Here is a 27,002-nt window from a genome sequence, read left to right on the forward strand (position 1 = left end):
CTTTTCTAAAACTGTGCGCCTTACTTTAATATTTCTTAGATATTTTGTGACATACATTAAACTGCCAACTGTTTTTCAAATTATATCCGTACATCAACTAGCGTAACTACATATTTTTGCAAAAAAATTGATGTAACCGCCAGGCTATTTTCGAAACTATAATAGCTATCTTATTTTGAACCAGTTCATCTAAAAGATCTCACAAAAATAGGATAATGGTGAAAAACATACCGAAATTGGACAAATAAATAAAAAGTTATAACACTCTATCTGATTTGTAAAACAGTTTTTCGCTTCTCCTGTAAAATCGTCATTTGGCGGTTACAGCAATTCATATTACAATCGACGATATTTGGAAGGTTATAATACAATCTGAAAAATGTAATAATTCTTCATCACTATTTCACTCCAGTTTTCTTAAGGTATTCTAACCATTAAGCTTAATTACCGCAATACTTTGTAAGATACGGTCCGAATTACGAATACAGTATCCCTAGTGTAAATAAATTCGATTTTGAAACGTGACGTACGCGTTTGCGTTTAGTCTCATTTTGTATTGGATTTAGAAAGAGCGCGCCAAGCGGGACGTTTTGGAAACTCAAAATCCTATACAAAATGAGACTTAACGCAAACGCGTTCGTCACGTTATGATGTCGATAAAATTTACACTAGGGGTACAGAAGTAGGTAGAATTATTTATTTTGCATAGTAATCTTCGTATTTTTAAAGTTCATTGTTTTAATTGTACAATAAAATACTTAAAATATGATATTTTTAGTATTTTATTGAAATATTTTTTTTACTATTTAATTATTACGAATACTCGTGGGATGTTTTGGAACGATGCGGTCTGACTTATTTCGGGGGTCTATAAACCGTCAATATACCGTTGAATTACGTTTGAACTATTTTGTCTCTTTCTTTTTGCTAATGACGTAAAAGGGACAGAGACAATAGAATCCAAATATTTGGAGCCTCGGACGTAGAAATATCGTTCAAATATAAAGGTCACTTGTTCGAGCTGCTGAGGTGAAAAATCCTTTATTCTGCATTTTTTATTCATAACCTCCTACGGCCCAGTCATAATTATCAGTGAAATCTCAATTTACTTATAGTAAAGAAAACAGAGTTGATTTTGTCTTGTTTGAAAATTTACCGGAACAAAATAAATGCAACACTGTTCCAATTGAAAATGATTTAAACGTCGAACTTAACCCTTTGAACGCTTTATGCCATAAACACAAACATCACTCAAACGCCAAGCTCCCGGGCGCAAGGCAGCTAATGCAAACCTTACTCAAAAGTGTGAAATATGGAAGGTAGAGGCAAGGAACAAAATCTCCGTATACTTACCAAAAAGTGTCCGACAAAAAACCATAAATAAATGGCGCTAAATACCTAGAATACTTCAGAAAAAATCTAATCATATACAGCGCACTTCACTCCGTCAAGTATTTATAGCTGACAGCTGGACACTTTTGCAACATTTCTGCCTAAGTAGTTTCTGTTCCTTGCCTCTACCTTCCATAGTGTGAAAGTTACTTTGACAGCGTCTGCCATAACACCTATAGTTGCCCTTGGCCACAAAATAAAAAATAAACAGAAGGTCCGTTTTCGCCGTTCTTGAAAATACATACCTAAACTTGCCCGACTCACTAGGGTTGCTTCTGTATTAATTTCGAATTTTAAAAACCGGCCAAGAGCATGTCGGGCCATGCTCAGCGTAGGGTTCCGTAGTTACTCTTCCGTCACAATAAGCTAAACGTGAGCTTAAAGTATAGTAAATTGTTAACCAAGGGATGAAACGGTACCTTTCACGCGAGTTAAACAAATAGGCAAATTTGCATAATCGAGCGATTATCTCCGAATATATTCACTTTATCAAAAAATGTTTGTTGAAGACCACTATTAGTTTTGAAAGACATTTCCAAGGATACCCCACACTGTAGGGTTGAAGCAAAAAAAAACAATCACCCCCACTTTACGTGTAGGGGAGGTACCCTCAAAAAAATTAAATTTTTAGATTTTATTGTACGACTTTGTCGGCTTTATTGATTTATATATCCATGCCGAATTTCAGCTTTCTAGCACTAACGACCACGGAGCAAAGCCTCGGACAGACAGACAGACAGACAGACAGACAGACAGACGGACATGGCGAAACTATAAGGGTTCCTAGTTGACTACGGAACCCTAAAAAAGCATCTAAAGTGAATATAAATAGACCACGAGCCAGGAACAGATTTGGGTTGAGGAATGGCAGCCACCGCAACACGTAAAAAAATTGTCATCGCCTCCCGTTTGATACTTTGTCAGATGATAGTTCAGATGCTATTGTTAATTAAAAAATCGTCAGCCGCTTGTATCGCGTAATAACAAAATCATGAAATTTTGCACGTAGCATTCCATCAAGCTTTTCAAATAAACTCATTAAGCAATTTACACATTAGCTTCAGACAGACAAAATTCTTGGATAAGGTGGGTAACAATGATTTGGCTGAGTGGCAAGCACGATAAATATCTACGAATTTTTTTATTTTAACTATTGTCGGCTAAAGTTGCACATTTATTTATTCTGCTGGATGGATAGGGTTAGCTGATGACTGTTATGTTCAAGCGGCCAATGTTACTTGTAGGTACCTAAGACTACCACAATTTATATAAGCAGATCTACCTACTAAAAATTACTAAGAAATTAAACGAAAAATAATAATATGAAATTCAGTAATTATATTTTCTAAAAGTAAGGGTCAATAAAAAGTTGTCCTCTACAGTTATTTTGCAATTACAATTGAGCACGCAGCTCCGCATAGTTATGAAAATGATTATGATGAATGAATAGGTATCCATCCATCAGCAAAAGAGGCTAATGCCACCTAATGTCCGTCCGTCAATAGATAATTATGGAAGTACCTAAAAAAATGGTGAGTCGTAGGTAAGTACCTACCTTATTATTCGCGTATACCTAGTATGTACATTAAATAAAGATTAATGCTATGCCGTGCTCCGCACGAGTGACCACCGTAAAGTATGTAGCAGCGCTCTTTTTAGGTAATCTAAATATACCTACATTTGCCCGAGCTGTATCCAAGCGTAGGCCGGACGACGACAGTAACTGATAGTTAGTACTGACCGGACAAAATCACATGACTTGAGAGGCATGATGTCAGTAATCAATGAAGCTGCGAATTTATATTCGCAGCTTCGCGGTTTATGGAAGGTAGAGGCAAGGAACAAAATCTCCATATACCAAAAAGTGTCCGACAAAAAACCATAAATAAATAATCATAGACAGCGCACTTCACTCCGTCAATAACGCCTAGGTTTTTAGCTACTCTAGCGCTACTCTGGAGAGATTTGGAACTATTATTTATAGCTGACAGCTGGACACTTTTGCAACAATTCTGCCTAAGGAGTTTCTGTTCCTTGCCTTTACCTTCCTCTTTAAGTATTGGGGAAAGGTTGAATTCGATTCGGCAAATGTTTGACACAGTGCAGGCTCGATGCAGTGTATGATAAGTCACTCTTTAATATATGTACTTAGGAAATGGGACGAAGTCACGTGGCAAAAGTAGTCCTAGTTTTCCTCTCTGGACATTAACATTCGTCCACAGTCGTCTTAATAGCTAAATATAATTTCCAAGTTTGTACTATGTCCGGACATGCTAGCAGACTCACTTCCGTTTCAATTTTATTCCCTACATAGCCCAAGAAATTCATACCAAATGCAAGTGCCGAGTTACGATTGTGATCAAGTTGTAAGCAATGCTGGTTTGTGCCAATGCCCTAGTTGGGAGAGAACTAGTTTGCAGGGCAGTAGGGCTAAACACAGACTAATAGGTACAAAGATATCTAGCGAAACCGCAATCGTATGGAAATGATGTTGGGTAGGTAATAGGGATTGCAAACCGGATCGATTTCAATCCGGCCGGATCCGGCAAGATTTTGGCCCTGATCGGGCCGGATCCGGCCAGACCGGATCCGGATTGGTATAGGAATATTTAAGTTAATTAAATAACATATTTTTATAGTTTTTTGCGTAAATACGTATTCCTAAATCCATAATTTGAAGTTAATAAATAACTTCTTAACAATAAAATAGAACTTAGTAGTAAAAAGTGTTACAATGTGAATATTACTTTAAAAACAAAATTTTAAATCGGATTTTTATTATATTTAACTATTTGCAAGTTGCAAGTTGCTCAAATTTTTGTTTACAATTATAAATTTGATTCGTTTCTAAAGCCTGATGATGAGATGTGGGGTGGGAAATGAAACTTCTTGAAAGGAAAAGTTTTCGTAAGTGTTCTCTGATTGAATTCTTTGTAACGTTGACATCCATTCTAGTAACAAAAGAAGATATTTAACTTTTAATGCGCTCCAATATTACCTTGTTCTATTTTTTTTTGTCCGAAAAAGTAGTAAACTGTATGTTTAAAAAAAATCATAATTTATAGAAAAGTATATTGGTTAAATTATAGGGAACGAAACACGGCACGACGATCTCATGCGAAAAATAATAGAGCGTTGGATTAAAAACCATCGCGAAAGGGACTTCCTAAGAAAAGTTGCATGGATCAAGTAAAGAATTGGCTAGACGTAGAGTAGCACGTACCAGGAGATGAAGGAAACTGCATAAGATTGGATGAAATTGTAAAGACAAAAGATAATCTTTTTGACATTAATCTTCTCTTTAGCATGAATTAAAAATGCCTTCCATGGCATCTCCATCCTTTAATTTTTCCTTCTATTACAGTATTTATGTAATCGTCATATCGTGCCACCAATATGAAAGAAGAAGAAATCCTCTCCTTTTTATTTCACTAAATTTAAACGTTTTCATTCGTTTTTTGTTCTGTTCAACCTCATACCTCTCCTCCGTCACCTTTTCTTCTTCTAAAACGCACAGCGCATGCTGTATTTAGGCATTATTTTAATTTTACCGGATCCGGTCCGGATCCGGTGATTTTTACCGGATCCGGTAGCCCCTGAAAAGTGCCGATCCGGCCGGATTACCGGATCCACCGGACCGGATTGCAATCCCTAGTAGGTAACCTACCTCTTTTAAAAAATAGAGCACTTTTTATACCACATCGGTGGCATTCAAGCGTGCAAGCATTTTCATACATTGTGGTAATTAATTACACATTCAAACTCGTTGAGTTTTGTAGGGTTACGACTATATTTAAGAATACCACTGTATTATAAATCATACACCCGCGTAAAGTACAATCTTATTGTCTTTTTTCGAATTACAGAAGTATGACAGTAAATTACTTCGAGATATAGAGGTGGTAAAACAATACACCATTTTTTTCGAGTTGTACAGGTAAAATTCCACATTTCAATTTATACAGGTAAAAACTGTACTGAATAGTCGTGAAGGGAATTGTTGATTGCCAGGTTAAATTTTTCGAGTTATAGAGGGATTGGGTGAGGGATGGCATTTTATTTCGTGTTAACGAGGATTTCATCTTATCAATCGAGGTTCCACTGTACTTTAAGACAAGATAAGATAATATTTGATTGTCAAAATTGTGTAAAAAGTCATGTTATAAATTTAAAGATAGCAACAATTTTGCCCATTTCGAGCATACAGTATATCTTATATTACTTACTAAATTTAAGTCTAAGAAATAATTACAGATAGCTGGTCTGAATTACAAAAAATACTCATTTAAATCGTAATAACATTTATACAGCAGCCAATCTTTTAACCTACGTTTAAATTGAACCACATCCAACGACTTATACAATTTACTTCGATAGAGCCATATTAAGGAGACCGAACTACACACATTATGTATAATAGACCAGATATAGGTAACTGTGGGAGATAAAACAAATAAAACAGCCCTTTTGATTGACATGGCAATCCCAAACACCCATAACATACAGTGTATTTGGTTTCCTCAGATGTTGCTGGCTCTTATACAACTGGTGCTGCCCGAACAAACGGCGGCACCGATGACACCCGACCCCACGCCCACAGCCGAGCCGGCCACGCTAGCCCCGGCGGCCGAGCCCCGGGCCGATGAGGCAGTGGACGAGCCCCCTGAGGGATACTACGCGTTCGTCGAGTCGCCTAACGCCACTCCACCCAGGTATTGTACCTATTTAACAACTTTAGTTTCTATCGTAATTATTCGATAAACATAACACGCACTGCAAGCTACTTAGTGGCACGAATCTCAAGCTCCCCTCTGAGCTCTGTGCCCGCGTGGTGCCGCCAGCTTCGGCGGCAGTCCAGGGCTCCTACCGGGAAAATCGAAGTTCGTCAATTGCGGGCATTTTTCTCTGTCACTCTAATTACGTCTTAGTAAGAGTAAAAGAGAAAGATCCCCGCAATTTGCGAATTTCGGTTTTCGCGGTAAGCCCCCTGGACGCGACTTACGCGATGCCGCCGGCATACCTCTTAATATCTTTTCATGCAGGTATAGGTACTAAAGGACAAAGACCTATATTGTTTCCGAGGGAGTTATGGATTGTGAAAACAAATAATCTTAAAAAAGCTTTTTTTTTACTAATTCATACGAACCATGTAGGTTTACTTTTAAAATACTGACGTTTCTAATTTAATATTTTATTGTGTCTGTATAAAAGATTTAATTTCATTAATTTAATTGCGGTTTGAAATATTTTTATACAATTTTCAATCGTGGCTGAATGCGAGATAGGTCCTTGCCTTCGATGCCTATACCTGTCAAACAATGACAATATGGCGGACGAATGTTTGAAATGTCACCGTATTTAAGAATTATTTAGCTTAAAAAGTAGTTTTTTCTTCGCAAATGTGATGAAAAACATTGTGTGTAACTTCAGGGGTAAGAATATTTCAAACTCGGGACTTTAATTATCTCCACCCAGTGGCTCAGTCAACCAGACGTTTCGCGATTTCTCCAAAAAACTTGTGCGCGCTGGGACCCCATGGACCTAGTTTCGTTTTTAACTCTTAACGAAAAAATTAAGTCAGACAAGGGTTTGTAAGGATTATGTTTATTGTTGATACGTTGCTCTCATAAAACCAAAAGGGGTGCTTGACACTTACAATACTAAGTTTTATCAACAAGCATACACCCTCAACAAGGTGTTACTAGCTTTGACATCTAAGGACGGGCCCTACGGACAATAAGAATGGGGCCAGTACAGCGGTGGTGACACCGCTTGCAGCGGTGGCCACGAATTCGAGCCAATCGTGCAGTCAAACGCCGCAACGCGATTGGTTGATGAGTTGGCATCACGCGTGCTATTGGTCGCAACTAGTTGCGATAGACTGCACGATTGGCTCGAATTCGAGAGTGACGCTACTGAACTAGCGCCATTCTTAGTGCGCGTAAGGGTCGTCCTTAGATATATATGTCAAAGATTACTCGATAATTATTTTTCATAGTCAAAGATTCCGATCACGCTAAGTTTGCCCTCTTACTTTGCACTCATATACTTATGACCGCGCCATACTCCAGTCATCACGTAAAACTTGGCGGGCGAATTAGCGTGGACGGACTCTTATTTCGTTATGTACTTGTTACAGGGTGCGCCCACCACCGTATCGGCAGGTGTCAGCAGAGTGCCCCGAAGTGAGCGTGACGAAGCCCCACGTGTCCGCGCACAACCTCTGCGGCGACCTCAACCGCGGCATCATCCCGCGCAACCCCATGGGGCAGAACCCTAACGGAGAACCCTACCCATTGTGAGTAAACATCTAAGTAAATACAAACTGTATCGAAAACTGCCGACCGAATGTCCTCATTAAAGCAAGATGAAACACTACTTGTTTTGGGGCGATCTCAACCGCGGCATCTGGGGGCGGAATTCTAATGGGGAACAATATAGGTATTACCTATATAAAATTCTGGTGAGTGCCTACCATCATAGCACATATCGTCGCTGGGCCTGCAAAAGTCGCTATGTGCATTTTTTTCATTTTTTCGTTTTTGGCACCATTTTGAACCTTACGTCAATACTCATATGGTCCAAAAACAGCGATAAGCTAACATTATTATTTCTGGCCATGCTAAAAATAAGTATGTGAAGTTCATACATTAAAAGTGCCTTAGAAAATAGCTAAGTTTCACTAATCACATAACTGTGTCATCGGTATAATACTATTAAAGCAAAATTGTGGCCGATATGTGTACGAATAATTCGCTATGTGCTTTGAAGCACATAGCAAATTATTCGTACTAGTTTGATCGGGTCGTTTGCGCCCGCGATGTGATCTTCGGCACATAGCGACATTTTAGTACAAGTTATGACCTGTCGCACTTCGCGTTAGGATCCGATGAACTGACACATGCGTATTTATTAAAGTAAAGTGTTCATTGATGTTTTGGCGGTTCTTGTGGCAACATCGTTTTAGTTAAGATCGTGATTATTTAATAAATTAATGTGTTAATGCGAGTAAAGTGTGACGGGGTAAGTAATTTAACTATTTATTTAAGTAAAAGGAAGTGCTGTTAATATTAAATATTACCGATTAGAGTTAAAAATGACTACTGGTGGAAATGTTTGGTTTGGTACTGAGTTTTTTTCTTTAATTCTCGCTTAATACGGTGGTAATCGGTTTTCATAAATACTTTTTAATAATAAATGTTATTTCCGCGGCCGCATCTGCATGTCAAAGGGTATCAGTTAAGCTTAAGGTGTGTTTAAATGATGTTTGTTTAGAATCATAACTTTTTGGTACTTAACAACTTAACTAAAGAATAGAGCGTGCTTACTAATGCTTATTATTTTGCTATTCTTTCAGAATTAAGTATGAGCATGTCTAAATTGCGAAGGGGAAGACAACTTGTGGCATTATGCACACCCGATCAGTCATCCATAAACCAGATAGCTGTTCAGTTAGAAGAAGAATCTTCTCGGCTATTTCCGTTATCTACAATTTCGCACCAGAGTTACGAGTATCAGCAGTTAAACTATCCGATTATTACAACCACCGATCTCCCCAGAAGTTCTTCAATACCAAATGAGGTCATGTCTGCAATAAATACAAATTCAACTCATACATTAACCACAACTTCTGCTGGCATGGCAACCCGAGGAGCTACAAGTAGTCGCTTTGAAATACAAGATAGCATTGAGTCACCTAGTTGCAGTAACAGTTCTATCCCAGGTCCAAGTGAAGAGCTGCAATGGCTGAATGAGAAAACTGGTTGCTTGGAGCCCATCCTTGAAAACGGAGGTTTATCCGACCAGTTAGAAGAAGAAGAAAAAGAGGATGTGGTAACAAGTGAAAATCAGAAAAGAAAGAAGAACCGAAAGATGAGGCTTTTAGGAAAAACTTACACAGGACATAAGGTTGTTAAGAATGATGAAAATACTACTATAGTGGAAGTTTCTAAGGAAAAACGAAAATTGGGACCCAAACCTTGTGATCACGGAGCAGCTCAAATATCCGAAAGAAGTTTTTCATGTGCTGCGATAAATGATGGTAGGCGAGAAGACCTATTTAAATATTTTTGGCAATTGTCGACGTGGGATGCGAAAAAATCGTATGTTAATGGATTAATTCAGGTACGAAATATTTTACGAAGACGAAAAACTTCTGCAGGTGTCCATCCGAAGTCTTTTGGATTCGATTGTTATTTACCAGGTGTGAACGGTGTAAAGGTACGTGTTTGTAAAGAGATGTTCCTTGCTACGTTTGATTTGAAGAAAGACACGTTACAGTTATGGATCCGATCGAATATGGATATCATTCAAGAAGAGGAAGGAAGCAGTAACAAAGTTAGAAGAATCGATCAGATCTCTAACAATTCTGACGCTACAACCACGCCACTCAAATCTGATTCCGTAAAGAAGTGGCTAGACAGTGTACCAAAGGTACCCAGTCATTACTGTCGAGCAAATAGTAACAGAATATACGTCGAAGAGTCTTTCCAGTCAGTGACAGATATGCATTCGGAGTATACGTCTTGGTGTCACAAAAATAATGAGTATGCGGTACAAAAAAAGAAGTTTACGGAAATATTAGAAAAACACAAAATTTCAATTTTTAAACCGCGTAAGGATCAGTGTGATACCTGCGTTGGTTACAAACAAGGTAATGTATCTGAGGAATCTTACCAGCTTCATATCATGAAGAAGGATGAGGCCCGGACAGCCAAAACTGAGGCGGTGCAACAGGTTTCTGACGATGTGGCTGTGATAACAATGGATATGCAAAGTGTCTTACTGTGTCCTAAACTTCTTGTTTCCGAACAGTACTATAAAATGAAATTAGCCCTTCATAATTATACCTTTCGTGTACAAAATACCAAAGACGTTTATTTATATGTCTGGCATGAAGGCGACGGAGGAATCACAGCAAGCAACATTACTAGTTGTATCATTGATTTCGTAAGAAAATACTGCAGCAGCTACAAAAAAGTCGTTTTAATATCTGATGGCTGTTCATATCAAAATAAAAACAAGGTGCTATCTAGTTCATTAGCCAATCTTAATGCGGAACTGGGGATCACAATTGAACAAATTATCCTCGAAAAGGGACATACAATGATGGAAGTAGATAGCGTACATTCAACCCTGGAGAAAAAGTTCAAAGCCCCTATTTATTCTCCATCTGATTATATAAACCGCATGATGCAAGCGAGACCGTCACAACCTTATTTTATTAATCATTTGGATTTTACCTTTTTCTTAAACTATGAAGCGGTACCTGGCGGTTTCCCTAGTATAAGGCCTGGTAAGAAAATCGGTGATCCAACTGTAACAGACATAAGAGGCCTGCTCTATGTCGACGGCGACGTAAAATACAAGCTCCGTCACTCAGATGACTGGACCACTTTACCACAAAGAAGAAATCCCACCTCTGAAGATAAGGAAGCGATAAGACTGTACAACTCTCCTGTTAAAATCGACAATACTAAATTTAACCATTTACAAAGTCTAAAAAAATACATGCACCGAGACTATCATTCTTTCTATGATAATTTACCTCATTAATTCTGATCTCAAGTTATTTAATTTTAATTTTGTAGTAATTATTATTTTATCGACGATTTAGTAAGTTTTTTTTTTAAGACGAAATAAGTTTGAGCTTGTTTTATATTTTGTTTTTAAGGATCTCATTAGGTCTGTTTCTCTTACTTTTGAAGAAGTTCAAATTCAGATATTTTAAGTAAATTTTGTGTAGGTCGATAATGAACATACAGTTCAAGATTACTTTTTTGTTAAGTACAATTGATAAATTTAATTTTAGGAATGTGGAGAAGACCATTTTTATTTAATAACATTTTTTGCCTATTTTATATTCTGTTTTATTACCTGAGCGTCCTCTTTGCAAAACTAACTATGTGCAATTTGAAGCACAATTCAGAGTGCCTCGGCAACAATTTGAAGTCGCTATGTACTAATTATACACATGGAGGTTATTTTGGAACCCAAATATTTGTCGCTATGTGCAAAATTAAGTTTTTTTTTGAAATATAAAATTTACTTTCCATTATGTAATTTTAAAAATATTCTTAAATTACGTAAAAAATAAAACTCTGTTACCCTTTTTTTTCTTTTTTACTTGCTTTCAATGCATACTGAGAAAACTTGTTTTTTGTTTCTCCTGAAAAATTGCTATAAAACACATAGCGACTTTTGCAGGCCCAGCGACGATATGCTGCTTTTATACTTAATCGCGTCGTCCACTGTAACGACACGATTTTATCATCGTCACGATACGATAACTACGTAGGTCACTCGGTAAGTCTTGTCGTTTAGCACAATTTTTACAAGCTATTAATTTCTTTTGATACCTACGTATAGTGCGTGCGTACACATGTTAACAGGTCGAAACTTATCAGTTGCCGTCTAATAGGTAGTTATTGAGATAACACGTGTGAAAGTGTAAGTATGGCATCTCTTACGAGCTCTCAAGTTCGCGCGATTATTTATTACAATTTTCGACGTGACTTGTGTCGGAAACACGAAGAAATGCAACGTGTATTGGGCGATACTTCACCATCCCTCAGGACTGTCGAGCGATGGTATAAACAGTTCGAAAGAGGCCTTTTTGATCTGGAAGACGATCCGCGTCCGGGAAGGCCGAGTGAGGTGACGACCTCCGAAACAATCGCTGCTGTTGAAAAACTAATTAAAGAGAACCGCAGAATCACATACAAGCAAATTGAGGAAATCCTCGGCTTTTCTGCATGGGCTGTAAATAACATTTTACATAAACATTTGCATGTACATAAAGTTTGTACACTTTTTGTCCCGCACAAACTGACTGACTATCAAAGGAACAGGCGTGTAGAATGGTGTAAAAAGATTTATTTATTTATTATTTATTTGGAGATCCAACAGCTGAGACATTAACTTAACAAATTTAAATCAGGGCGTTCTTCTGAGGTGTCTGCAATTGTGACAGGGGATGAAACTTGGATATATTATTATGACCTTCCAACAAAGTCTCAAAGTCGTCTATGGATTTTTGAAAATGAAGATAATCCAACGATGCCTAGGAAAGTCACGTTCAGTAAAAAAAAAAATCCGTTTTTTTTTTTGGCCGTTGTGGTATAATAAAGACCATTCCTTTAGATACGCAACGCAGTGTTACTGCTGAATGGTATGTTCAATCGTGCTTGATCCCGCTAATGCAAACACTTAAGGAATTGCGACCAAAAAGCCAACTGCGCTCATGGCTGCTTCACCATGACAACGCACCGGCTCATCGCGCTCAAAAAACTGCTGAATTTCTGGCGTCTTCCGGTATTAGACTATTAGATCACCCAGCCTACAGTCCCGATCTAGCGCCCTGTGATTTCGCCCTCTTTCCACATGTAAAGAATCAACTAAAAGGACGCAAGTTTTCTTCAGACAAAGAGATTTTGACTGCTTGGGAAGAAATCTGTACTTCTATCCCCGAAGAGAAGTGGAATCTCTGGTTTAATGAGTGGTTTGAACGCATGAATAAGTGTGTGTTAAGTGACGGTAGCTACTTTGAAAAACAATAAAATTTAGAAGTAGAACGACAAGACTTACCGAGTGACCTACGTATAAAGTATATTAAAGCGGCATTGAGTCACTTTTTACATAAGTACCTATGTTAAAGGGCAAAAATTAAGTAAGTCACATTTTTCAGTGAGCTGCTGCGAAACCAAACACTTCGATTCCTGTCGCGCACGCTACCTGTTCTCCGCGCCGATGACACGCTGCCGCGAGTAGCGCACGTGCCGCACCCCGGGCCGGCGCCCGCGCACTACGAGACCAACAGGTACCTATACTTCGCCTCCAGACGAAACTAATGGCCCCCAGTCTCCTAATTAGAAATGTTTGGTGTATTCACATCTAATAGGCGCTGCATATAAATCATTCCCATCTGTGCCCGCCGCTTGTATAGCGGTGATCACGTGGGGCGGGCACAGGTCCTTTTCACATATCCGTACCCGTCTCAAACATACAGCTACTGCGTCCCGAATGTGCATCGGTCCGCGGCCGCGGGAGCAGTGCCGTTTGTAATAGACTAATAATGTAGGTACTTATCACTACTTAGGTTATTTACGGTCTGCTTGTATTGAATTTGTTGTTTCAAGTTTTGTTTTTCTTCTTAAGCCCATAATAATAAAGTCCCATAAAGTAAGCCAACATATTTATAAATATTTGTGACACTATCTTGGCGTTACAGCCTAGAAGATCGCGTGAAGCGGTCAATGCCGGCCGTGGACGAGGTGCCGTCGAGCGAGCTGCAGGCGGAGCACCGCGAGGACGCGCGCGAGAGCCGCAAGTTCTGCGACGGCGGCGGCGTGTGAGTACCTACATGCCTGGGCTATAACCGCGAAAATCGAAGTTTGTCAATTGCGGGCATTTTTCTCTGTCACTCTAATTACGTCTTAGTGAGGGTAAAAGAGAAAAATCCCCGCAATTTGCGAATTTCAATTTTCGCGGTAGGCCCCCTGGTGTCAGTCGACGTTAACCGCTCACTTGATTGATAACTTTTCAATTAACTCTATTGCCTATATAACAAAGGTTACGGAATGCAATATTATGATGGCATGGAACTGATCTAATGATAAAGCCTAGTGCATATAGAATTGGCACATAATTAACAATGTTTAAAAAATAATCAGTCCATGGCGAGAAATTTATTTTCAGTTACAGTTCAATCACCAACCTTCAAAGTATTAATGGTGAAAATATTATTTTTCTAGCTTTATTATGCATTTTAAAGTTTTCGTACACAAATACTTCGAAAATACTTATCGATCCCGGACGAAGACAGGTAAGTCGCTTAAGATGCTAAAAGATAGTATTTGTAGGGTCATAAAACGTTAACCGGAGGCCTGGGGCAAGGGACAAATAACAAGATTTTGGGAAAAAAGTCCCAAATTCACTCAAACTAAATTCAGGACGGTCTAATTACGATTTATCCCAAAAGTTCAAAGAAACTAGAAAGATAAAGATGATTCACCTCAGAGGTGGCTCTAAGAGCTAACGAGCAATAAAACAGCCAAATCGGACTGCTAAACAGATCCGACAAGCTAAAACACTAGCTCGACTATTGTACGACCCAGTATTGACAAAATTCGAAGGTTGCTTGTTGTTGGACGACAAGACGTATGTAAAACTCGATTTTAATCAACTACTAGGTTCGAAGTTTTATATCGCCAATAAAAGAGGATTGTATCCGAAAAATATAAGTTCGTGAAATTTGACAAGTTCGCAAGAAAACATATGATATGGCAAGGAATTTATAATTGCGGCTGTAAGACGAAAAGTTTTATAACATAGTCAACAATGAAGTCGGGCTTATATTAAAGAGTACTTAGAGAAATGAGTATTGCCATTTATTAGAACCCATAACGGGCCTGTGAAATGTTGGCCAGATTTAGCCAGCTGCCACTACTCAAAAAAAGTTTTGGCATGGTATGCTAATAATCAGGCCAATTATATTCCCCGCGAGATAAATCCTCCGAATTGTCCCCAATTTTATATCTATCGAAAACTACTGGGCAATCATAAAAAAAAATTTAAACAAGACTAGCCAAATTGTCCAGGGTATCAATTCATTGCGATCTACAAGAAATCAACACGCCAAAAATATCGACAAAAGTGTTGTGCAGAAGATGAGGGGGGTCCATTATGAAAACAGTTTGTAATTATTTACATAACAGAGATTTTTTTTTAATATATACATATTTGAAAGCTAAATACAATACTATTTAAAATTCACCATTCATAACTTTCTTATTTTATTTACTTTAAAAAATAACAATCTTCTAGTGCGTACCAATTCTATATGAACTATGCTTTAGAGACAGGAGGTGGCCATGGAAACTCATTGACAAAACAACGCAAACTAATTGTGTTTGCAGTTTTTAGAATTGTCTCGATGAGTCGTATTAGTTGCATGTGGAAAGGAAAGTACAGTCAGCAATAAATCTTGTACCAAAAATGATATTATTGCAAAAAAAACTTATTGGTTGTTGCAGTTGTAAACAAGCAAGCGCTATTTTTAACCGACTTCAATTTCATAGAAGGAGGTTCTGTATTCGGTTGTGGCTATTTTTTTTATGTACGTTCTCCGACTACTCCGACACCCGTGTTCCGATTTCAGTAATTCTTTTTTTGAAAGGAGTTACTTCCAAGTTGGTCCCATTTTAATTTGGTTCTGATCTGATGATGGGATCCATGAGGAATTGAGGGAACTCCTCATTTTTTAAAGGGTATGGTGATTTTGGTGTTTTCTTAAGCAAATCGAGCATTTCTTCTCAAAACCATCAATTTGATGAAATGGATGATGATGATGATTTTTTTTTATGACAATGGTGAAATTTTTTTGTATGTACGTTCACCGATTACTCCGACACCCGTGGTCCGATTTGAGAATTCTTTTTTGTTTGAAGTGAGTTACCTTCAAGTTGGTCCCATTTTAATTTGGTTCTGATCTGATGATGGGATCCATGAGGAATAGAGGGAACTCCTCAATTTTTAAAGGCACATGTATGGTGATTCGACTGTATTCTTAAACAACTCAAGCATTTCCTCTCGAAAACTACCAATTTGATGTAGTGCAACTGTAGCCTTACCACGAGTTTGAGTCTACATATTAGCTGACGTATTCGTAACTTACTTTCCGATACATCTCGCTCGCACTAATAGGATGCCAGTATGAGCGAAATGCATAGAAAGTAAGTTACACTAGCGAATATGTCAGTGTCAAACTCATGGTAAGACTAATTACTGATTATGACGACCACAGGCGATATGTGGAACTTCTCTCTTATAATTGGGTATATTATGATTTCTGATGTAGGTAGTGTTGGAAATAAGATGTGAGGGGTAGATGTGAGAGGTTTGTGAGGTACACGGTGGTAGTAAAGGTAGACAAGGGTCTGAGGTTGGGGGTTGTGGGGTTGGGGCTTGAGTCAGGGTTTGAGAGGTTAGGGGGTTGAGGGGGCGGTGAGTTGATGGGTCGGGGACTGAGGGGTTGGGAGTTGAGGAATCGGGGGGTAGGAGATGAGTGGCCGGGGGTTGGAAGTTGAGGAATTGGGGGTTAGGATTAGGAGTTAAATGGTTAGGGGTTGAGGGGTCGGGGAATGGTGGTTGAATGTTCGGTGGTTCAGGGTCAAGGGTTTCAGTGATCAGTGGCGTGGCGGAGGATCGATTTAGAGTAGTAGCAAGAATGAATTCCCGAGGAAAATCCTGATTATTTATGAAAGTTAACGAATCAAGTGTAAAACATGATTGTGATTTTCATTTATGCGTCACGCGTCACTCATAACCTTAAAACTAAAAAGCAGCCAAGTGCGAGTCGGACTCGCGCATGAAGGGTTCCGTACCAGTTATGACGTATTAAAAAAAAATCTACTTACTAGATCTTGTTCAACATTTTACCACTTTGGACACACATTTTACCACTTTGGAAGTGTCTCTCGCGCAAACTATTCAGTTTAGAAAAAAATGATATTAGAAACCTCAATATCATTTTTGAAGACCTATCCGTAGATACCCCACACGTATGGGTTTGATGAAAAAAAAAAATATTTTTATTTTATGACTTATTAAAAAAACTACTTACTAGATCTCGTTCAAACCAATTTTCGGTGGAAGTTTGCATGGTAATGTATATCATATATTTTTTTTAGATTTTTCATTCTGTTATTTTAGAAGTTACAGGGGGGGGGGGGCACATTTTTTCACTTTGGAAGTGTCTCTCGCGCAAACTGTTCAGTTTAGAAAAAAATGATATTAGGAACCTAAATATCATTTTTGAAGACCTATCCATAGATACCCCACGCGTATGGGTTTAATGAAAAAAAAATTTTTTTTTTAATTTTATGACGTATTAAAAAAAACTACTTACTAGATCTCGTTCAAACCAATTTTCGGTGGAAGTTTGCATGCTAATGTATATCATTTTTTTTTTGATTTTTCATTCTGTTATTTTAGTAGTTACAGGGGGGGGGGGACACAATTTTTTTCACTTTGGAAGTGTCTCTCGCGCAAACTATGTTTAGAAAAAAATGATATTAGAAACCTAAATATCATTTTTAAAGACCCATAGATACCCCACACGTATGGGTTTGATGAAAAAAGATTTTTTGAGTTTCAGTTCTAAGTATGGGGAACCCCCAAAATTTATTGTTTTTTTTCTATTTTGTGTAAAAATCCTAATGCGGTTCATAGAATACATCTACTTACCAAGTTTGAACACTATAGCCCTTATAGTTTCGGAAAAAAGTGGCGGTGACATAATCGGACAGACAGACGGACATGACGAATATATAAGGGTTCCGTTTTTTGCCATTTGGCTACGGAACCCTAAAAATGGTAAAATAAAACCACCACTAACTGATATGTTTGAAATCGGTGCCAAGCCACGTTGGTAACGCATATACTTAAAAAGGATAATATTTTATTTTATACTTTTTGAAGTCTGTTAACTTTTTTTTGTAAAAAGTTTTTTTAATTCTTACATAGGATATCGGATTACGTAGGTACCTACGCAAGTAAACTAGTTACCAAAGTAATTGTAATAACGTAGTCTCCCTCCAATTCTAGATTTTTTTATGTGGGTATGATGCAAGTATTGTATTACCAATAAACACGTTATAGTCTGTTCGGAAATAGAAGAGCCGTGAAATGTACTGGGCCCATACATTATACATCCCACGACTCTTCTCTTTTCGCACAGACTCTACGTGAGTGACCCATTTTTTTAATAAAAGATCATATTTGTGTCTCACGGAAGTTTTGTTATTAAAACACACTTGTTTAGAAAATACTTTAGTTCATTAAATTGAATAGAGCATATTATACTAACATTTCGATAACGCTTATACATCTAAGAACCCAAAAACATGTATCAGTACATGTTCACGACATATAGAAAAGTTACACGGCAGCATATTAGCATCCAGCAACATAGCATACAATCTCTACCATGCATAAATAATGCGGAATTAAATAATGAATAGCTTAATTGGCTCTATTATTTACGAAATAAAGCAAAGGCACTGAAGTTAAGTTTGTGTAAGTAATATTTTACTACATATAATACGGGCAGTAACGTTTCTTTATAGCATTTAATTATTTATCTAAGGGGCTTATCATTTGATGGACACATTAGTCACTCAAGATCCACCAACTACACAAAAGACCACCATTAACGGTGCTTAGAAAATATTCTTATATGTATAATCATAAAAAAACAGTCCTGATTAAACAAATACCTAACATTGATCCCAGTGGCAGATAAAACTGGCTCTCAATTAATTTTTCGCGATATTTTTCCACCCAACTAAATATAGCTCGTATTAGAATTTAGGACCGTCGTTTGCCGAACACTCATTATATAAGCACTTTTTTATTTTGGAAGTGTTGCGGTATTTCTAGTCAGAATCCCAAAATATTCATAAATTTTTCGTTCCATTGATTTCGTTACCGTCAAACAGTGCCGTACCATAAAGCTTGTGATTCTCAATAGAAATAACAAAAAAAAATCCTAATATAACATAGTGAACAGCTTACATAAAATTTGTCCATATAACAATACGGATTGACTGTATACGTGGTGGCGAGGTCGCGCTAGGAGGCGGACACGCCGAACCGCTGCAGGTCCTCGAGCACGATCCGTATCGGGTCCGGCACCTTGCCGTCCAACAGCTGTATCGAAGAGTTGCGCTCGATCTGTGCAAACAAGAGACAGTCAATATAGACTGAGCTAAAAGTTTAAGGAGGAAACCCCGACGAGGGAACTTGGTTGTAGCATGTTGGTTCAAATATAAAATGCGGGCTATAAATATTATTAGGTAGTCATAATGTATGCATTATGTTATATCATCTATCCCTGAAGCGTAAAGGCCAATATGCTTTTGGAAACTATAGTCAAGGATAATACAACCTAAAGGACAAATATATGAGCTTTCGTAAGCTCCGGGGAATAACAATTTGTTCACTCCTGACACTTAACGTAGGTGCGTTACAACGCCTTCTTTTAAACTAGGGGGTACGATTTTTTGCGCGGGCCCGTATGTTCGACTGACCTCAGCTCGGTACTTCAAGTGCTCGGGCCACACGCAGCGCTCGAAGTAGCCGGGCACGTCGGGCGGGTCGTACAGCCGCAGCGAGCGCCGCGCGAAACACTCACCGAACTCCAACACGAAGTAGTACCTGTTAACAATAAACCCACTTATTCCACACCTTAACCAACTTAATCTCAGGCAGGTCAACTTCTAAGGCATCATAGTCATTTGTCGAAAACACAAGCGCAATTAGCAAGTAACTAGCAAAGTAGCAACTGGTTGCCTTATAGTATAAGGCTTATACTATCATAGTTATATCACCAAATGTCAAATGTAGTATATATGTAGTATACGTTTCATATTAATCTGCGTTAAACTTAGCGTTTGCAACTTCAATTGGAAATTACTTAACCATAGCATAGAAGATATTACACTAACAACTTAAAACTTACTTCAAGTCGCATAGGTCCAGGATCGGCTTATAGTTGAGCACGGTGAACCCCTCGGCGATGAGGAACTTCTTCCCGTCCGCCGCGAGGCGGGCGCCGCGCTCGGTCGCGCTGTACTGCGCCTTGTCCTCGCCGCGCATCGTCGCCAGTATGTCCGCGTGCATGCTCTTCATATCCAGCGACGACAGTATGTCGTAGTTGTTGTGTTCCATGCCCTCGACGCGTACGTGGTGTGGACTGTCATCCGGATAGAAATAAGTGTCTTGGTTGAACATATACACCGGCGTTAGAGTTTGAGCGAGCTTGTTAGCGAGCGTAGTTTTTCCACCGCAGGTGACGCCCGAAATCCCGATCACGATCCATTGATCTCTATTTACAATCTCCATGGTTATATATTTCGATTTAGTGCATATTTGCGTGAGTTTTAGGTGTTTGACGATTAGAGGTAGGGCCGCAAGTGGTAGAGAGTGTAGGCCATGAGGCCGCCGATGAAACAGAGCCCCCAGACAGCGCAAAATAAAAGCACCCACTGTGGATTCGGCAACCACGCGTGAATGATTAGTTCTGAAAAATATTAAGAAATATTCTTGAAGATCAATACAATATAACTCATGTCGTTACGTTGACAATTATGATTTATTTTTCAGTTCTTTGTGCTTCTTAACTTTTTTTACCAATTGATCATATAAATGACACCTTCGTAAACTCAAAGTCAAAATATCCTGATAAATTATTTACGTATGGCGGTTAAACAGACAAGATATGGTAGACAAAAAATTGACAATCAGATATTTTATATTAGAACTACAATGTTATCAATGTTCCATATTTTTAAATAAACTAATGTAGTTAACCAACGGGTAATTTGATGTTTTCTAATGATAAGGCTTTTCAAATCATATTTAAATGAGTGTTTTTATCTAAACTAGTACTGTTTCTTCATTCAATATTTATCTGACGCAATATGAATAAATGAGTATGATATGAGTAAACTATATTTTTTTTTATCTGGATTGCACTTAATTAAGAATGTAAAATAACTCACCTTCGTCAATAAAGGAGTAACTGTTGACCCAGAGTAGGAACAGCAGAAACAACGCCCCGACTGTGGTCAGGACGCTCCGGCCCAACGCCGCGTCACTATCGAACAAGATACGATCAGTTTCATTCAGTGAACCAAATATTCCTTGTGGTTATTCTGCCCCATTGTCCCGGGACAATAGTGGTAGGTTGTTTTGTTAGAAGAGTTTAAAAAAAATTGTCAATAAGAATAATTAAAACAATCAAACGAAGGGGCAGAATTTTGGTTATAATATACATTAAATTATGTAAATATAATCCAGAGAGGAAAATGGGGGCTATATTTGTGTGGAAAAGCTTCTGTCAAGTGTTCTGTATTTGTGTGGAAAATGGATATGAGCAATAAGTAAGAGTACTTATAATTTATGAAAATGCACTAAGTTAAAGAACTTATATTCGCATTTGGATGAACAACATGGATCGGGCTCAAATACATTAAAGTTACAGATCACGTCATCCATAGCATATCACTACCTACAACATGTTAATTAGAAGCACTGATTGACTAGATTGCGCCTTACACTAGGGATTGAGCAATTAAAAACGTCAATATCTAGATCCTTCGACAAACTATTCAAGTTACGATCTGCGCAGTGCCGGATTAAGATATTTTGATGCCCTAAGCATTTCTAAACCATGGTGCCCCCTCATCAAGATTACATTGAATTTTCTTAGTAAATTGAGCGACGTTTATTGCCGCATTACTGCTGAGAATAGACTTTCAATCCGTCACATCATTTTATCACGGAAATTGACAGTACTGCAGCAGTAATGTAACAGTAGGTAAGGTCAAGTGTAAGTAAATTCGAAGACAGTGTTTCGCATAAGGCCGGAAGCCAAGCCAACCAATATCGAAGTGTAAGCGAAGACGTAAGACAGGCGACAGGCCGTACTCCGTACAGGGTTTTGCAACCTCTATAGCTAGAGCTTTCCTGCGAAGCTCATTCATGTGAGGGCAAAGGCCTTCAGTAGGGGCTTAGCCATGTCTTAAATAGCAAATTATTGACCTGACCTGACGTTTCAAGGACGGCGTTGTCCCCATGGTTTCGGAGAAGACTGGGTAAAGTCGACATCATTATCTTGACGTTGGAGGTAATTTTGGAACTTAATCAAACGCGATTAAGTCCCGTTTTCTTAAATAATAATGTGTCACAATTACCTAGGCCAATAAAATTAGATTTTTTCGAATTTGGTCCTAAAAATGCGTATAATCCGAGTTTGCTCCATCCCAGGAGGTGTGCTGGTAAATGTTTCCTCTTTTCCAGTTTTTTTCTTGTAAATCGAAAACGGTACGTCCGTTGGAAAAATTGTTCTAATTATGACTCAAATTGATATCTGAGGATCCGAAATGTAATTTAACTATGTTCTTGCAATAAAATTTATTGATTGATTGAAGATACCTTAATATGTATTCGTAGTAAATTGTAAAAAAAAGATCCGAAAACGCCTTACCAGTGTCTGGTCCACCAAGTGCTATGGTTTAGCAATCCAAAGGAAAAAATATCTCCTAAGGATCCCAAAAGGTATGCACACCTCTTGGGATGGAGCAAACTCGGATTACACGCATTTAAGACCAAATGAAAGTATTAAAACAATTTCCAGCTTGCTGGGAATTAATTATTATTTATTATCATTTTTCGATCTAAGTAATTTGATTGGCCTAAATCATGAAACTTTAAATCAGTGTTTTTAAAAGCAAAGGCTGAGCTTTCCACGGACTTTTGACGGATAGGCCAAAGGTCGCGCTGGCCAGGCTTGAATTTGACCAATGACGAGGTAAGAATGGCTGGACGTCTGGAGCGTCCGATCGCGGCGCGTTATCATACAATACAACCAACGGCGAGGTGTGAGCAAAGCAGAAGGCCCAGCTGCGAGAGAGGACTTGTATTTGGATCCATAGCCAAGTGAAAGTGAGGCAGTTTGCATAAAGTAGAAGGCCTAGCGTCGCATAAGACTTAACGCCGAACTGCAAAAGAGTGGCTTGAAATCGAACCTATGTAATCACGGTTCTCCTACTGCTCAGCCTTTGGCTTACCTCGAAAGCGCAACTTGATAAGATACTTTTAGTTTTCGGCCTTCGCGGGGCCCTTTATAACACTTTGACAATTAGGTCGCAGGATCACGGCTCTGCAGAAACTCGGCCTGGCCGACACATCTGGTGTGCAAGAGAGCTAAATTCGCTATCGGTAATCTACGTCGAGAAAATCAGTTGGCCACAAGCCCGACGGTAAAATTGTTTGACCATGAGCTTTGAGGGCCTCCGCGTAAGGTTGGAGATGTGCTTACGTGTCCTCACTCTCTCACGAACCTTCGTTATTAGATGGGTAGACACATACCAAAAAGTTTCGTGTACATAAGTACTACACTACGACTGCGATGCTGATGCAGCCTGTGCGTTTTTTTTCCTACGATTTTGGTGCCCCCCTAGACGTGGTGCCCTAAGCAAGTGCTTATTTTGCTTAATGGTTAATCCGGCACTGGATCTGCGCGACACAGGAAACTATTTTGCCAATAATCAAGTAAGAATATCGTACCTCAGATCGCCCATGCGCCATGCACGGCGCGGTGCGCGGCCTGGCGCGCGTGCCGGCTCGGGGCCTAGCTCGCGTCCTCGTCGGCGAACAGGATCGACTTGTTCTCTTGCTTCTTCTTGACTGGCTTGTCAACTAGCGGTTTGCCTCCTACAGCTCGCTGCACTATCTGGAATACATATGCAACAACAACTCAAATACTTATAGCATTATTCATAAACATTTATCAAATCTTACGAACCATTGATAATTGTTTGTCCCTATCCGTCATTTGACATTTCTGTTTGTTAGAAAGAGACAAAATTTTACAGAGATTTGTAAAAGGTTGCCAAGTTTTAAAAATAAGAGGTTATTCTAGTAAGGGACTTTATAGGTCTACCTCTATTAGCGTTTCGTGAAGGAATATAGTGATATTCCAGTAAGCAATCCAGTGGGCTTATATTCATATTAATTGACATAAGAATTTAAAGCATTCATAAATAGGTTACTGTTCAATATCTGTGGCTTTGTTTCTCGCATGCCTTTTCTTAACAATGGTTGTGTAATCTATCAGCACATGCACAGAATGTCAAATTCATAATATATCGTCTATTTTTTTCCACAACTCACTGTGTAATCTTTGCATAGGTACCTGTATATAATAAATAAATGAACTTTCAATGTCATTTCTATCATAACAGATAAAAAAGATGTTTAATGATTAAGAGCAGTATCAAGAGTCTTATCAAGCAGTAATTTATTCTACCTTGAATAGTATATTATATAGGTATAATTCATAGTTCATAGGTGAATTACACATATACAAGTCTATAAAGATTACATAGTCGAGATATATAAGCATTGAATTTTCACACAGTGTAATAACTTTCCTCTCAATCAAGAAATATTGGATTGATCAACTATTTCTTGTTGTTATTCTGTCCTGTCAGCAAGGAAAAATAGCAGCATAGTTTGTTGCAAATTGTAGACCATTTCCTACTAACAAGCTTGGTAGATGACCCTTTACGGGAAGGGCTTGTAATGTAACTACCACAAAAACGCATGTTTGGTGAATTTGAATGCCTTAAAATTATGTTTTACAAAGGCCAAATAACCACCTATCCAATCAAGGGCTGACTTGGAAAGTTCCCGGAAAAAGGGGACAAGGTCGCCCACGTAAGTACCACTTGGAGGCGCACAGTGGAAAAGGAGGCTGCATCAATTGGCCTTGGCTAAGCGGAGCTGGAGGAGGCCGCGCTCGACCGTGAAAAATTGACATTCCCTCTGAGAGTCCTATGTCCCTGATGAGGGATAACAGGATTCCATCATCATCACTTATTTTTTGTTTAAAATAACTAAAATTAATAATGCAATGACAAAGACATACGTGAACCTGGACATGTTTGGCCGTCTGCTCAGTGTTCAGCGAGCTGCGAAAAACCTGAACTCATTGTACCATAACTTGATATGATTATAAAGATTGGATTACTATAATGCAGTGGCGGGGCAAGACGAAAATTTGGTGTAGGCAAGGTACATTTAGAGAGGCCCTCTGGTGGCGCAAAAAATAACTTTTATTAAATTTTTACGTTGCGTCCGAATCATATATATTTGCCGCGCCGGCCTGTGCACTTCATTAGAGGCCTTACCGCGAACAGAGAACTTCGCAAATTGCGGGATCATTCTCTGTCACTCCTGACGCCTTCATTGGAGTAAAAGAGAAAGATGTCCGCAATTTGCGAACTTCGGTGTTCGCGGTAGGCCCTTAAGGTAGAGCGAGATCGAGTTTAGGCGCCCTTGGTTGAAGTTTTTACCCAAATTGCAGTTAAGTTCCGTATAAAAGCCGGCCAAGAGCATATCCGGCCATGCCCAGTTTGGGGTCCTTTAGTATATCCATCCATATCCAGTATATCCACAATAGGCTGCTTTTAGCACGTGGCCCTGAACGTAGGATCGGAGCTTCCATTCGAGGCCTAAGGCCGGGCTTACGAGATAGAAACAAATTGCACAATGCCATGTTGAAGTGAGACTGTAGGCCGTGCTTAGCATAAGGCCGTAGGTTCAAGGCGCCCGATTCCATGTAAAGTTGAAAACAGCTGCAGGAGTGCTCTCCTGAGCTCTTAATTGATTTGATAGGGTCAATGTCATCTCAGCTCTTTTGCTGTTCGATGTTTTATGCACTTGCTGGTATACTTCGGTCCTCAAGGGGCCTCGAACTCGACCTTCAGACCTTTCTCTTTTTATAACTCTTAGGTCCTTATGATCGCGGCTCTGCAGTAACTCTGCCTTCGGGCTCGGTATGTGCTTTCGGGATTATATTCCTACGTGAAACGCGCCCTTCGGCTTCTTGGAGCCTCGAAGCTCGTCATCTTCATCACGCTTGCGCTCTTTTTTCTCACACTCCGCGCTTAGACATCCCGCGCTTTCGGCTTTATAAGGAACTCAGCGTTTATCTTTTGTGTAGACAAAAATCTTGCATGCGGGCCTAGTGTTTATATTACTCAAGTCTTTTGAGTCTAAATTGAAGAACTCTACTTGATTTTACGAGACTTTTAAAACCTCTGAGTCTTTTAAGTCCCGAGTCGAGTCCTTTATTGAGTCTTTTTAAGCGCAACTCAAAAGGACTCGAGTCTCCGAATAAAGACTCAGTCAACAATTTTATAGGTTTTAAGCGTACTTATAGGAAGTAAGCGTTATTGTATGATTTATGTTATGTACATTGTACATCCATGAATTTTACATAAAGACAACGCATTTCGAAGTTATTTGTAAGAAAAGTTACAAGTTCTCTGAAAAGGACTCGAGTCTCTACAAAAGACTCGGGTCTCTAATAAGTTGAAAAGAACTTGAGTTTTATCTTAATTATAAGAGTCTGAAAAACTGAATCGAGTCTTAAAGCAGATGACTCAAAGGACTCGAGTCTTAACCAACACTATGCAGGCCTTTGCCCCGTCGGATTGGCAATTAGCTTGCATGTGTTCGAATTTAATTTTCGTGTAGCTCAACCTTCGGCTTAGCAACGAGATCAATGTGCTTCGTCGAGGGCCAGAATCCCCATCATGGCACCCCAGCAACAGCACACGAGTTTTGTATTTTGTACATGGTGGTGTTGTGGTGAAACTTTCCATTTCGCCTTTTACACAAATAACCATTATTCTGTCCGGTAAATCCTGCAGTTTCTTCTCACACCAGTCTATATGGATTTATGAGAGCTGGAATCACCCCTGCTACGCCATTCTCCACGTATATGGGCGCCAGCGCCACACGCGCTTTTTTTTTACAAATCTCTTTCACATTTACCATTTTGGCACCCCCAACCATTTGGTGCCTAGAGCGGGCGCTCCACTCGCTCTACCCCAGGACCGGCCGCCCTGCGAATTTCAGGCGCGAGGCCCTTTGGACAGCGAGGCCGTAGCCACGTCGCCCACGCCTAGCACCCCCTCTGCTATAAGGTATTGTTAAATTGATCTTGTCAATTAGAAGATATAATAAATTAACAATAA

At 39.0% G+C, this 27,002-nt stretch overlaps 2 protein-coding genes across 4 annotated transcripts in view; one reads left to right on the plus strand and one right to left on the minus strand.

The window, feature by feature from the left end:
• The window catches only part of LOC133516250 (uncharacterized), a 51,716-nt gene that overhangs the window by 17,085 nt on the left and 7,629 nt on the right, over positions 1-27,002 (plus strand). For 2 of the 3 annotated variants that reach the window (XM_061849084.1, XM_061849083.1), the window contains exons 1-5: positions 3,289-3,758; positions 5,917-6,104; positions 7,532-7,690; positions 13,079-13,210; positions 13,622-13,741. In XM_061849084.1, the coding sequence (XP_061705068.1) occupies positions 3,663-3,758; positions 5,917-6,104; positions 7,532-7,690; positions 13,079-13,210; positions 13,622-13,741 (695 nt within the window). In that variant the 5' untranslated portion in view covers positions 3,289-3,662. Of the gene's footprint in view, positions 1-3,288; positions 3,759-5,916; positions 6,105-7,531; positions 7,691-13,078; positions 13,211-13,621; positions 13,742-27,002 lie in introns of those variants that run through there. The other variant, XM_061849085.1, reaches the window with a different exon arrangement.
• On the minus strand, positions 18,171-23,577 carry LOC133516251 (nicotinamide riboside kinase 2). Its single transcript, XM_061849086.1, has 5 exons — positions 23,524-23,577; positions 20,955-21,049; positions 19,913-20,473; positions 19,482-19,608; positions 18,171-19,125 (listed from the first exon to the last, which is right to left on the minus strand). Exons 3-5 carry the CDS (start codon positions 20,293-20,295, stop codon positions 19,024-19,026), a joined length of 612 nt encoding a protein of 203 aa, XP_061705070.1. The 5' UTR covers positions 20,296-20,473; positions 20,955-21,049; positions 23,524-23,577; the 3' UTR covers positions 18,171-19,023.

Source organism: Cydia pomonella, chromosome 3 (assembly GCF_033807575.1).
Source record: "Cydia pomonella isolate Wapato2018A chromosome 3, ilCydPomo1, whole genome shotgun sequence".
In the NCBI taxonomy this organism is placed as follows: Eukaryota; Metazoa; Arthropoda; class Insecta; order Lepidoptera; family Tortricidae; genus Cydia; species Cydia pomonella.